At 38.7% G+C, this 13,796-nt stretch overlaps 1 protein-coding gene across 8 annotated transcripts in view; it reads right to left on the bottom strand.

Moving 5' to 3' along the window:
- The window catches only part of myot (myotilin), a 145,280-nt gene that overhangs the window by 26,973 nt on the left and 104,511 nt on the right, over nucleotides 1–13,796 (bottom strand). For 5 of the 8 annotated variants that reach the window (XM_043703556.1, XM_043703559.1, XM_043703557.1 and 2 more), the window contains 2 exons: nucleotides 4,644–4,794; nucleotides 745–846 (listed from right to left, as the gene is read on the bottom strand). In XM_043703556.1, the coding sequence (XP_043559491.1) occupies nucleotides 745–846; nucleotides 4,644–4,794 (253 nt within the window). Of the gene's footprint in view, nucleotides 1–744; nucleotides 847–4,643; nucleotides 4,795–4,975; nucleotides 5,558–13,796 lie in introns of those variants that run through there. The other 3 variants (XM_043703560.1, XM_043703561.1, XM_043703555.1) reach the window with 3 other exon arrangements.

Raw genomic sequence — 13,796 nt, 5'->3', positions numbered from 1 at the left:
ATACATACACAATAACACAGGCATGTATCCATATGCGTGGGCACACACATACGCACAACTGAACACAGTAGTCAGAATACGGGGCAGATCATTTAGGACTGAACTGAGGAAACATTTCTTCATTTTGAGGGTAATGAATCTGCTCCAAAGAGCTATGATGGCTCAGTTATGGAGAATATCCAAGGCAGAGATTGATAGATTTCTGTGTATTAAAAACATTAAGGGCATAGTACAGGAAAATGGTGTTGAAATAGAACATCAGCTATGACCTAATTCGATGGCAGAGCAGGTTTGAACGTTGAATGACCTACTCCTGATCTTATTTCTTATGTTGTGTTCTTATGTATGCTACATTTGAATACAACACACACATCTGTACTTGCACACACCATCACACATATGCATACAAAGAGTTGCATGTGCTCTCAGTCTTTCAAGATATATGTTAAATTTAAAATATATTTACTGTGTGTAAAGTTATTAATTTCCATGTATTTCAGTCAATAGATCACCTGTATTAATTTTATATCAAAGCTGTAATTATTTTTATGAAATTTAAACACAAATAAATTTATTGAGTAAATATCTAAGATTTAACCATCTTCATGTGGTAATTTTCTATATCACCCTTTTTATGTCAACAAACTGGGAATGATTCCTGTATTAATTCCATAAAAATTCAACACTTTTATGTTCTCAGCAAAATAAAACCTCACGTGCAAGAGTTAGTCATAATTCAATTACCTGGTTAGTCTGCTCATTTTCCATCTTTTGAAGTTCAAGCACAGAAGCAGCATTCTCCACTCCCAGTAATCTGCGCGCCATCTTTTGCTCATATGTTAATCGCTAGAATGAAGAGAAATATATGAAGAATAATTCTTACTTTTAGAACCTCTAAAATCAAACATAACTTCCTAAATTAAGAACTGAGTTATCCAGTTAAAAAAAGGAGTTTGCATTCCTGAAAACCTTTTGTGTTAAGCAGTTACGTATCTTTTTCCAAAAAGCACAAAGACAGTAACTGCCTGTTGAGAGTTGTGCATCTTCAGAGTTCTCTACCACAGATGGCAGTGGAAGTTCAATGCCTGAGCATGTTCAAGACAGTGATCAATAAATTCTGGAGACTAATGACTAAGGGATAAGAAGATAGCATGGAAGAATAGCATTGAGATGGGTGATGAGCTATAATCTAATTGAATGGTGAAGCAGGCTTGATGGACTGAATGGCCTACTTCTGTTCCTTTCTCAATTATACTTGTCACATGTATTTGGGAAGAGATGCAAAGAGTAAGAAACTCAGATGAAACAATTTAAAATTGTACAGGCAGTGAACCTTAATTTATTCACAAAAAATTGCTTCAACACAATTCTGTCAGAATGGCAAAGAAATTCATCCTTGCATTCTAATAAAGGGAAAGTTTTATGCAAAAATTACAATGTGAAACAACTGCAGTAGTCATCTAGTTCATGTTGGTGCTACTTGCAGCATGAAAGATTAAATTTCTATATAATATTATATTAAATATATTGATAAGAATGCCTTTTTACCAAGTTCTGAAAAATTAGTAAAGCAGAGTTCAGCAGCAAATTGCCACCTCAGTTGTAATGTATGAAGGAAGGTAAATGTGGTGGGTTGGCTTTGTTATACAAGACAGAATACAAGAGCAAGAAATAATCTTGGATGACAAAATGTTGAATGCATATAAGTGGAAGTAAGAAATAACAAGGAGAAGATGACACTGGGAGAATAGGCTCCCTAACAGTAGCTTCCCGTAGGATAGAGAATAAATCAGGAGATAATGAGGGCATGCAAAAAAGACAGTACATTAATATGGGTCACTTTAACCTTAATGTAGATTGGAAAAATCAAATTGACAAAGACAGCTGTGAGGAAGAATTCATAGAGTGTCCTAGAACAATATGCTGTGGATCTACCAAGGGATCAGGCTATTTGGGATCTGGTAATGTGCAACGAGGCAGGTTTAGTAAATGATCTCAGAATAAAAGGTCTCTTAGGTAACAGTGACCATAATACTGTAGGATTTAGTATTCAGTTTGAGAGTAAGAAACTTGGTCAGAAATATCTTTGCTAAACTTAAGTCAGGGTAATTACATCAGGATCAGGGCAGGGTTGGCAGAATAGGCGGCATGATGGCACAGTGGTTAGCACCGCTGCCTCACAGTGCCAGAGACCTGGGTTCAATTCCCACCTCAGGCAACTGTCTGTGTGGAGTTTGCACATACTCCCCATGTCTGCATGGGTTTGCTCCGGTTTTCTCCCACAGTCCAAAAATGTGCAGGTTAGGTGAATTAGCCAAGCTAAATTGGCCATAGTGTTAGATGTAGGGGAATGGGTCTGGCTGGGTTGCTCTTCAGAGGGTAGGTGTGGACTTGTTGGGCCAAAGGGCCTGTTTCCACTCTGTAAGTAATCTAAAAAAAATAGATAGGGAAAGGAGCTTAGCAGAAAAGACATTGAGGAACAATGATAGGCGTTTAACAACATAATTAGTGAATTACAGCAAAGACAAATTACAGTGAGGAAGAAAGATTTTCCATTTGGGAACCCTGCAACCTTCTGGACTCAATATTGAGTTCAATCAGCTTAAGGTCTGAGCACTTTCTCTTATCTCCTTATCCCAACTCCCATACACCAGGCTTTGTCATCACATGGACAGCTACCACATACAAACCATTGTCAGCCACTAATGGTCTCTATTAGTAGCTACTCATTTTCCCAGGCTGGCCTTTACCCATATCTATGTCTGCCCACCCATTTTTCTCTCTCTGGGCTCCATCTCCACCTATCGTTTACTCCTTCCCTCCACCTCCAACCCCTTCTCAAGCATATATGCCAGCCTTTTCATCGCTACTATCTGTTCTGAAGAAGGATCACTGGACGCAAAACAATAATAATGGGGAATCAGGAAATGGAAGAGGGGTTGAATAAATACTTTGTATTAGTCTTTATAGTAAAAGAAACTAATAGTGTACAGCAAATACTAAAATAGTCAGAGGGAAAAGGTGGGGGTGGGGTAAGGAAATTAGCACACCAGAAGAAAAAGAACTATTGACACTAATGGGGCTAAAGGCAATTAAATTCCTTAAGCTTGATGGGTTGTACCCAAGGATTTTAAAGGAGCATCTGCAGCAATAGTGGTGGCTTGGTAATAACCTTTCAAAAATCCTTTGGTTCTGTAAAGGTCTCAGATGATAACCAATTGCCAATGGCTCAGTTGTTTGATTAAAGGCAAAAAAAATTGCAGATGCTGGAACCCAAGGGAGACAAGCAGGAGGCTGGAAGAACACAGCAAGCCAGACAGCATCAGGAAGTGCAGAAGTCACCGTTTTAGTTATAGTCCTTCTTCAGTTGGTTTGATGGCTGGTTTGCGATGCAGTGATGCCAACAGTGTAGATTCAAATCTGGCATCAGGTAAGGTTGTGATGAAGGTCCCACCTTCTCAGTCTTGCTCCTTGCCTGATGTATGGTGACATTCAGGTTAATTAGCTTCCTCAGCTTCATTCCTGATGAAGAACTTATGCTTGAAATGTCAACTCTCCTGCTCCTCGGATGCTGCCTGACCTGCTGTGCTGTTCCAGCGCCACATTCTCGACTCTGATCTCTAGCATCTGAGTCCTCACTTTCTCCTCAGGATAAACCAGGACCAGTTATCTCTCTATAAAGAGGGAGTGGCACTATGGTAAATTTACCTACTTTCTTTCCATCTAATCTATCATGCACTAAATGACTACTATTCAGACACTGCTGATAAATTCAGTTGCTTTGGATCATTTGTCAGGAAAGTTGTTTAATGTTGATAATCTAATCTAAGTAACTGCTTTGTCAAGTTATTGAGCCTTCCAATGTCAGTGGAGAATTAACGTCATGTATTAACACATATCAATTAACTTGTCATGATAATGTGGTTCTTTCCTGTTTAAATCGTTCAGTAACTTCTCATCAGTTGCCCAGAGAGGATATTTAATCTGGTTAGGGTTAGATGTCTAAATCACCATGGCAGTTGTCTGCTGTAACTTTAAGCATGCTTTTCCTATTAACAATTTCCAAGGTCATTTATAAATTTCTGGTGACTGATGAATTTTCAACAATCAGAAGTTTGGATTTGTCCCAAATATGAGAAGTGGATCAATAAAATCAATAGCATAGCAGTAACACATTTAGTAATCAGAACTGTCAATCTAGCAAATTAATTTGAAAAATTTCTTTCAGTTCATAAAATAAGCAGAAATAAATAAATGTGAATGTACTTGTCCAATGAAATGATATTGGACTTAATGAAGCAGTTACATGTGTTGCCTTGAATTTCCATCATAATTTGAGGTGGAACATTAAGACTTGGGGAGCTGAGGTTACTACTGTATGGATGTCTAAATTTGATGGGACAAAATTAAGTCGATATCTGAGACTAATTAACCATGTCTCAGAAACTGATGTTATATGATTGTTCTCAAAATGTTAGTTTCAAAGCCTTAGAATGAGCAAAATCAAAGGCTTGTTATATTACTGCAATATATATTTGCAACCAACACTTCCTGTAAAATATTTTAGAAATAATGCTGGGGATGCACTGGAAAAACATCACTCATGAACAATAATCCTAAAATGTATGTGTGTAATCATATACCTGCTGCCCATCGTGCAGAAGCTCACTTTTAGAGCGTAGTTTTCTCTCCAAGTCTTGAATGACAGCATTTTTGGAGCCTTGTATTTGTTCATCACTAGTTGGTTTTGGTGACTTGATAACTTTCTTTCCAGAGTTGCTGGGATATCTATAGCTAATAACAATTTCAATAGCAGTGACTAAACAAAATAAAGTTCTAATTTCTGTTATCAATAACACATTCAAACATTGGGAAATTGTATTGAAACTATGGAAACATTATATTAGAATGAACATTTTGAACTGAAATTTACTTCTTAGTAAGATGTATCATTTTGGGGAAATTTCATACTTACATAGTTTCTGTGGTAGGCAGTTGCATTTCATTTTTTGAAACTGAAATACATTGGGAGGGGAGCACAGAGCTGAGAAAGGCTGCAGGTGACTGAGTGATAGCAGGAGAGAACATATGCTTTGAGGAAGTGCAAGAAGAAGTTTGAGGACTAAAGGAAGAACAAAAATTAAGAGATGATGGTGGACATGCTGGAGTTGACTCTCTATTAGAACCAAATGATGAAGATGCAGTAGAAATTGGAGAGTTTACTGTTGATAATACAGGTGTTTGCTGCCCATTTTGGCTCTGAGATTGCTGGAAGGAGATAGGTAACTGCTGAACATGATAGGGTTTTGTTTGCAAGGTAGAGGAATGCGGAACTAATGAACTTGTGGAGACCACAGATGATACAGACTGGAACTTTGGTTGGCGCTTAGTCTGTGATTGAATGAAATCACTTGGTCGCTCATAGTTGAATGTTGATTGACGCGATGATTGTGAAGATAAGTTGGTCACGCTCATAGCAGTTACTTGTCGGCTTCTTTCACACGGAGACTGAGATCAGGAGATAATGGTTGGACAGTAACTGGTAGTATGCCTGAGAAGGAAGATACGCTGCTTTTGCCTGTTGCCTTTTTGGTGCACTTGCAAATTAGGTGGAGACTGATGCTTGGTATTCTGATGTGCTGGCTAACTAGGTGGAAGAAGGAAAATAATTTTTAAAGAGAGAGATTTATAAGTATTATTTCTAATACAAAAAAAGTATTTTGACATGACATGTTATGCTTGATCTGGTTTTCAATAAATAAATACATTTTCCTATCTGTACTACAACAAACTTAAAACTAGTCTTCCAATCCTGGGACATTACCAGCAGAGGGGTACATTGAACGGCTTGTTCCAAACAGTCAGGCTTAAAAGAGAATCTATTGGGTTTGGCAAGACCTTCTCATTACCAGATGGCAAGTGCATACCCAGTGGGATTGGTGTCCCACATTGGAAACTCTGCAGGAGGTCAGAATAATTTCCAAAATTTAAGAATTGCCACTACAAAACCTTAAAGCTGTTCTGCGCTTGGTGAATAGTTTCCAATGTTGCAGTATTGCTGAAAGAGGTTTATTTGATTTCATAAAGTCTAATGATATTCAGGAGGTTTTCTTTGATGATATAGTCCTAGAGGAGGCGTAAAGGGTGGTCCTGGCAAGACTGTGATATTTTTAAGAAATAAAGAACATGTTCCTCAGCAAATTCTTAATAGTTCCTCAGAAGGCAGCATTCCACAGTGCCAGAGACAGAAGGTCTGTAAATTTCATCCTCCCACTCACAGCAAGCTTGGGGAAAATACCCTTCTGCTCTGTGCAATGTAAATGGCATAGTAACAAGGAAAATATTACCCACATCAGCAAAGATTTCTGCTGCACAGTATTACAGAACTGCCTTTCATTCAGAACAATACATTAAATCACTTCCCAGGGAGAAATACAAGGCTCCCTCTTCCCACCAGAGGTCTGAATCACAGCTTTGGGTTCTCCCTGAAATGCTCTATCAGAGATTACAGGCTCCAATTTCAGTGTGTTGCTATGCAGAGTGATTGACGAGAGATGATATTGGTCTGGTCTTATTGTTTTTCTGTCTAAATGCCACCCCTCCAATAGAAATTGGTGGAAAGACCAAGGGAATTCTAAAGACAGGTGCAGGACGGGAAGAAGGTCTTTTCAGGGTAAGTGTCCATGTTATCAAATAACCCCATACAAATGCAAAATGAATTAGACCTCTGTTGTTATCAACAAAAAGGTTTAACTTCAATCCAAAAACAATTCTGCTCCTGCGTAGCAGATACATATTGGCTCCAATTTTAACTGTCCTCAACCCGGCTGACTTCAGTCGAGCTATGCAATAAAATTAACAGGAGTTATATACATCTATGGTTCCATTTTCTTCCTGCTGTGCCTTTAATTTAACTCTCAGATGACAAAGGATCCTGTTTTAAATACACAGATCTAGTCTGCTCATGCCATCAGGATGCAAACTGCAATTTTAACCTGGAGCCTGACTCCACCTGGCTAAACCTTCCAGGAGGTGAAAGTGAGGACTGCAGATGCTGGAGATTAGAGAGTGTAAATGAAAGGCTTTTCCCTGAAACGTCGACTAAATCTTCCAGGAGCTGAATCCCAGACCAGAAAGGGCCAGCAGGTGAGTTTTAAACATATATTTCAGGTTTACTGAGGTTCTTCCTGAGGCCCCTGCCTCTCTGGGCCTCAGGAAGAACATTCCTTCCACAGTGTTCCCTCACCCTGACGCTGGTCTGATCCATTCCTTTTCATACCCTTCCAGACTCATCTCCCCTTTCCACACTTCCCTCATCTACATACTTACCATCCTCTCACTGTGACCAATGGCTTCCTTTTCCCATTAACTGCTGGGATTGTTCCCAAAGGTTTAGCTGTGCACCTGTGGTGCCAAGGTCATGGGCCCAGTGCTGGAAAATGGGATTAGAATATTGAGGTGGTTGTTTTTGACTGATGCAGACATGATAAGCCACAGGGTCTTATTCTGTGTTGGAAATATCTTTAACTCAATGTCTCAGGTTGATCACAAATTCTTAATTGCACCTGACAGTCAGGTAGTTAATATGGTCAGGTACCAGATTGCAATCTGTGCACTTTTATTTAAATTTGGCCCTGTCAAAATGATCACCACAAGTCTCCACATACACTACCTTCCCAGGTTCATCTGCTGGCACTGGGGGGCACTCCTGAACTTTTCCCAATTCTTGTCAATGTAGAAGCCATTATATTTCCAATAAGCACGTCATTTCTAAAATGTTGTTATATTTCTGAAATAAACTTGCAAATCACTGCATCTCTCCTCTTGACTACCATTGCCTATTAGTAGAAATTTAAAGATAAATGTTAAGAGCTGAGGTTACATGATACCATTTTGAACATATGATTAAATGTTAATACATTTAAAACATGGTGGAGAAAACTGTTAAGTTAAAGCTATTAATTCTTTTTGTGTTGCCTGCATTTTTATTAAGCAACCAATTCTTGTGAGCAATAGACAGTGACTGCTATATCTCCAGCCCACTATCTCATCTTCATTAAATCAGCCCTAAGTTTTTTCACAGGACACCCCTAACCTAATTACTGTATCAAAGAAAGTTTTGATGTTTGCGAGATATATTTTCACTTTAAAATAATTGTTTTTCTCCAGGTGACTTGTGACTTATGTATTACTGGAACTCAAATAATTTGTCACAAAGAACTAATATTACAATACTTTAATGAACATAAATAATTATAATTTTTATTTAATGACCTTCATTCATAATGTTTGACCTTAGCAATTATATTGACAGATCATTAGTAGAATTGTACTGCTGTAATGCTGCTATTTTGAGTGTAGTTCAAATGCTCATTGGTATGGTAAGAACAAATGTTTCTAATTATAAATGCAGTGGTATTCTTCATGTAGAAGATACAATTTTAGTAAGCAATCGGGCAAGATACCTCCATATTTGGATGGGCATTTAGTGTGATTTTTATTCTTTTTTTCATTATATTTTAACTCTTTTTATGCTGAGAAACTTCCTTCATATGTCCGAAGTTATGTTTTTCAATTGGATCCTTATGCTTTTGTTTAAATCACATTAGTTTATGGACTGGGAACAGAAGGGATTATGCTGTTCTACTTTAACATTTTGGAGTGACATTTAGTTGATTGTTGCTTCACTAAGAATGAATCTGCTTTACTCTGTTTTATTGACCAAAATTAATATGACCTTCAAAATTATAATACACAAATGTCACATATATTTAAACTTAGCTGCACGTGCTGTCAAATCAGCTAGCTCCATTCACAAAAAAAAGTGGAATGTTAATGGCTGCAAATTATTCTCCCTGTAGATATGGAGGAGTCATGCTGAACTTTCTTCAAAGTATATACTTTCATATTATAGAATTCTAGTTGTTATGCCTTCAGATATGATCAAATCACTGATGTAGTGACTGGCCTTGGGGTCCCCTTTAGTGCTAGTGAACTTGTATGAAATGATTTATTGTTTATACGAATGGAATGTTTTGTGGCTCTAAGAAATTGGGCAGGGAGATTTGAATATACATTGTTCCTTATTGATATTATCGACTGGAGTATGAGGAATCAGCACAAAGAGGAAAAAAATACCAAAATTCTTAGGAAGCTGTCCTTTTTCTAGCCTTTTGTCTGAGCTAATGGGATCTCTACTAATAACTGAGGGCTAACCAATGGCATCACGGACCCATCTCTGTTCCTGTTTCGACAGATTAAAGATTTAAGGCAACGCAATTCAGAAATGTGGGGCTGCATTTTCCCATGGAGTCTTGGACCCCAAATCGAGGACCAAATCAGGCTCTTAAGCCAGCACTTGTGAGGCAATCTCAATAAGTTTCCAGAAGTGGCCTCAATTAAGAAAGGCCACATCACATGATTGGCATCTCTGAAGCTTGTCACCTCCACCAGCAGGGACAGGCACTGTTGAGGGAGCTGAGAAACCTTAAGAGCATCTCAATAAGGACACACTCTGGAGTCATAAAATAAGCAAACAAATCAGAGGGGCAAATGCAGTTGATCAGTAAGAGCACAGGGGAAATCCTGCTTGTGACTTCCTCCCTATTTTTCTGACCCCCTTACCTTCAAGCCCACAACCACAGGGCAAGAGTAATCCAGCCCATATTTACTGTAACTAGCAGGCCTCACTCCTACCTTTGGTAGAAGTGTCTTTGCAAGTGGTGACCAGAACCATTTTTGCCCTTATGCAACTGGATATTTTCTGATCAATCACAATAGCACAGTGCAGGCATATTGTTTGTGATGAGGAAGTTGCATTGATTTGCCCTTTCTAGATCGTAAAGTGTCATGAAGGGTGTTGCCCACATGTATCAATTTACATTGTGGGCAAATTCTACAGCACTGGATAAACAGACAACAACCAAACCTAAAGCACTACTCTTCATAACTTTACTTGCTGGTTCTGCTAGACATTTCTCCATGCCTGGACAACATCTAAGTGAATTCAAGAGGAAGGTATTACACCAATGCTCTGTGAAATTATGTTGTAGTTAATCAGTGGCCAGAAAAAATGGTGTCAATATTTACATTAAAACATGAACACATGGATTTATTTCTTATCTATGCATTTTCTTAAGGGTTTGTCCAATATGTTTAAATATTAATTCCTGCCTTATTCTACCAGGTCATTCATGGTATTCAAATCCTTTAGGCCAAAATTTTAAAATGGCAATAAATGGAAAATGTAGCTGTAATGCTCAATTGTTTGACTGATTAGGCAATTAAATAATATTCTGAGTTAGCTGCGGTAATCTTAATTCAAAGTGGGGGATGATCTGTTCCAGCCCTCAGAGTATGCGGTCTAGGAGATTTGAGCCAATTTATCTTTTCCATCCCGACTCCAGTCTGAAGCTGACAGGAATGACATGAAGACTTGCCATTGGGAATAGGACCATCGCAGGTTTGCAGCTCATGGCTAGACACCGAACAATAGTCCCAGGCATGACAAGTCAAGCATGAGGAGATGAGGAGTGGTCCGTAAAGACTCTATCATTAAGGCTAAGGTTTGTTTGCTTGTCTGGCCAGGAGGAGAATTTCCAATCCTTGTGCCACAGGCACATTTCAAAAATGAAAAAGCATTGAATAGCTTCTGCTGATTGTTTGGATACAGCGGACACAGGTCTACAAATCAAAACATGCTGGTATCAAATGACTTTGTCAGATTCCAATATTTCAATTAAAACAATAAATGCTGTAGAAACTCAGCAAGTCTGTCGCATACGTTGTGGGAGAAACAGAGTTTTGTTTCGAGTCCAATATGTTTCTTCTTTGATCCTGAAGGGCGAACATCAAGTAGGACAAATGGTGAAAGTGCCCAGAGTAGAAAACAAAGGGAGTGTTAATAATAGTGAAGGAGGGATATGTTTGTGGGGTGTTAATAATACATGTTAATAACAGAAAATAGTTCAACTCTGCCGACAGCAGACCCTTCCAAGCAAGGCATAGGATGGAGGAAGTGGGCGGTAGTGCAGGGAGCAGGGATGTAATCAGAATAGAGGATAGTGATCATGTTGAATTCGATGTTGAATATTGGAGGCTGTAAAGTGCCTTTGCAGAAAATTAGATTATGCTTTCTATTAGTTCCACAGCTACCCGTTTCCTGACCGAAGCTGTGATTAGTGAAGACAATAAACTGAAAGAAGACGTGCAAGGTATGTTTTGTGTTTTGGACAGTGAGAAGGGAGGAGATAAAAAGGCAAGTGATGCATTTTTGCAATTGCAGAGTATCACAGAGGGAGCAGTCCCTGTGAAATGCTGACAGTGGAGGGGAGGAGAAAGTGTGATTGGTGATGGCATCCTACTGGAGATCATGGGAATGGCAGAGGGTGACCCTTTGAATGCAGAGGTTGGTGTGATGGAAGATGAGGACAAGGGTAACACAATCATTGTTCTGGCAGGAGAAGAGATGAGAATGGAAGAGTTTGCTGTCAGTAGAGGTGAGCTATTTTCTGCTATTGACACCTATCATACACAGCACTCCTCTACTACCATTAACACTCCCTTTGTTTATTGCTCTGGGCACTCCCTCACTATTTGTTCCACTTGTACATCATAACGTGTGTCATTTTCCAGTTCTCTTCAGTTCAGAAGAAGTCATATTGCACTCAAAATATTAACTCAATTTCCCTCTCCATAGATGCTCCCATGTATGCTGAGTTCCCACAGGAATTTCTGATTTTATTTCAACTCTGCAGCATCTACAGGACTTTGTTTTGTAGCCAGTATCAGAACATGGTTACAGCACAGGAGGCCAGTTGACCCATTGTGAATTAACCAGCTCTCTATAAGAGAAACTCAGTTAGCTTCATTTCCTGGCCTCTTCCCTGTGATCCTGCAAATGTTCCCCTTCTCACAATCTCAAATATAATGGGGGCAGAAATGCATTGCCTTTAGTCTGGGCTTCAATTTGCACTGTTAGTTCAAAGCAAGCTGGATTGGAATGAGGATATATGTTTCTGCTCTTATTTGCTGATGTAAACTTTCAGTCCTGGGATCAGTAAAGCACCTGAGGTCATATATTTGCCAAATAAGTTTGGAAGAATTTTAATGCAAGTTCCATTACATCATCTGCTTCAAAGTAGCACAATATACTGGCAGCACGCCTGACCAGGATTAATACAGAAACATAGGAACTAGGAACAGAAGTAGGCCATTCAGATTTCAAGTCTGCTTCACCATTCAATATCATGATCAATCCTTTATCTCATGCCATATTCTTACCTTCTCTCCATACCCCTAGATGCCTTCAAAATCTAAAAATGTATCCATCTGTTTCTTGAATATATTCAGTGACTTGGCTTCCACAACCTTCTGTGCTAGTGAATGCTACCCTTTCAGCAAAGGTAATTTTCCTCAGCTCAGTCCTCAATGATCTACTTTGTCTCCTGCAACTGTATCCTCTAGTTTTAAACCTGATCCACAGAAAACATCATCCCTGCGTCACGTCTGTCCAGCCCTGTTAGAATATCTTCTGTTTCAATCAGATCTCCTCTCCTCTCATCTCCTCTAGTGAACATAGAACTGGTCAAATCAATCTTTCCTCACAGAACAGTCCTGCTATCCCTATGTCAGGCGAGTAAATCACTGCTGCACATTTACTAGGGCAAGTATCTCTTTTCTTAGGTAGGGAAACCAAAACTGCACCCAGTGCCTCAGGTTTCTAAGGTCCTGTTTAACTTCAGTAACAGTTTAAATTCTCTTGCAATAAAGGCTAATACAGGATATACCATTTGTCTGCTTAATTGCTTGCTGCATCTGCCTGTCTACTTTCATTGATTAGCGTACAAGGACAGCATATGCCATTGTACATTCACATCTCTCAATGTATCACCATTTAAATAATACTCTTCTTTTCTACTTTTCACACTGAAGTGTATAACTTCACATTTAGCCATGTTGTTCCATGCCTTTGCCCACTCAGTCATTTTGTCTAAATTACCTTTAAGCCATCTCTTCACAACTCAAAATCCTGCCCAGTTTTGTGTCGTCTGCAAATTTGGAAATGTTGCATTTGGTTCACTCATCCAGGTCTTATATATTAAAAAATGCTGAGGCAAAAGAACTGACCTTGTGATACCCCACTTATCACTGCCTCCTACTCAGAAAAATACCCCTTTATTCCTATCTGTTTCCTCTCTGCCAACTAATTTTTGATCCAAGCCAATATATTACCCTTCGTCCCACGTGCTGTAAACTTGCTCACCTACCTCTTATGAGTGACCTTTTAATAAGCCTGTTGAAAATCCAAATATGCTACAACCACGTGTCTCCCTTTTCTATTCTACTCGTTACATCCTCAAAAAAATGCTATTTTTTTCTCTTTTAATCAAACTGCTGAAATCTACAATGCTCGAAATCCTCAGGCTTGCTCCATTTTCTAACAATTTTATACGTCTCTTCTTTGGATCTTAAACTATCCCTAAATTGTTTTGTAAGCCATGGGTCGAGCTAGGTTTTCTCTTTTATTTTTGGACCAGACAGAAATGAATAATTCTTGTATTAATGAATAATTGTTTGGATGAATGATTCTATCACTAATTAGTTCCAATAATCTGTAGAACAAGATGTTTCTTTCTTTTGCATTTCTGAGTATCTGGGACAGGAAATTGTACATTTCATTGCTTGATTTAGTATATATAATCTGTGGAATCATTCAGTAATGACTAACACCAATTTTACTATTATTCAGTCTTCAATGGTAAGCCTGCAGGAGGCCAAGAAGTTTTTAGCATAAA

This window comes from Chiloscyllium plagiosum, chromosome 14, assembly GCF_004010195.1.
Source record: "Chiloscyllium plagiosum isolate BGI_BamShark_2017 chromosome 14, ASM401019v2, whole genome shotgun sequence".
Taxonomy (NCBI): domain Eukaryota; kingdom Metazoa; phylum Chordata; class Chondrichthyes; order Orectolobiformes; family Hemiscylliidae; genus Chiloscyllium; species Chiloscyllium plagiosum.
Note: the sequence above shows the minus strand (reverse complement) of the source record. Positions and strands in the feature narration are given on the sequence as shown.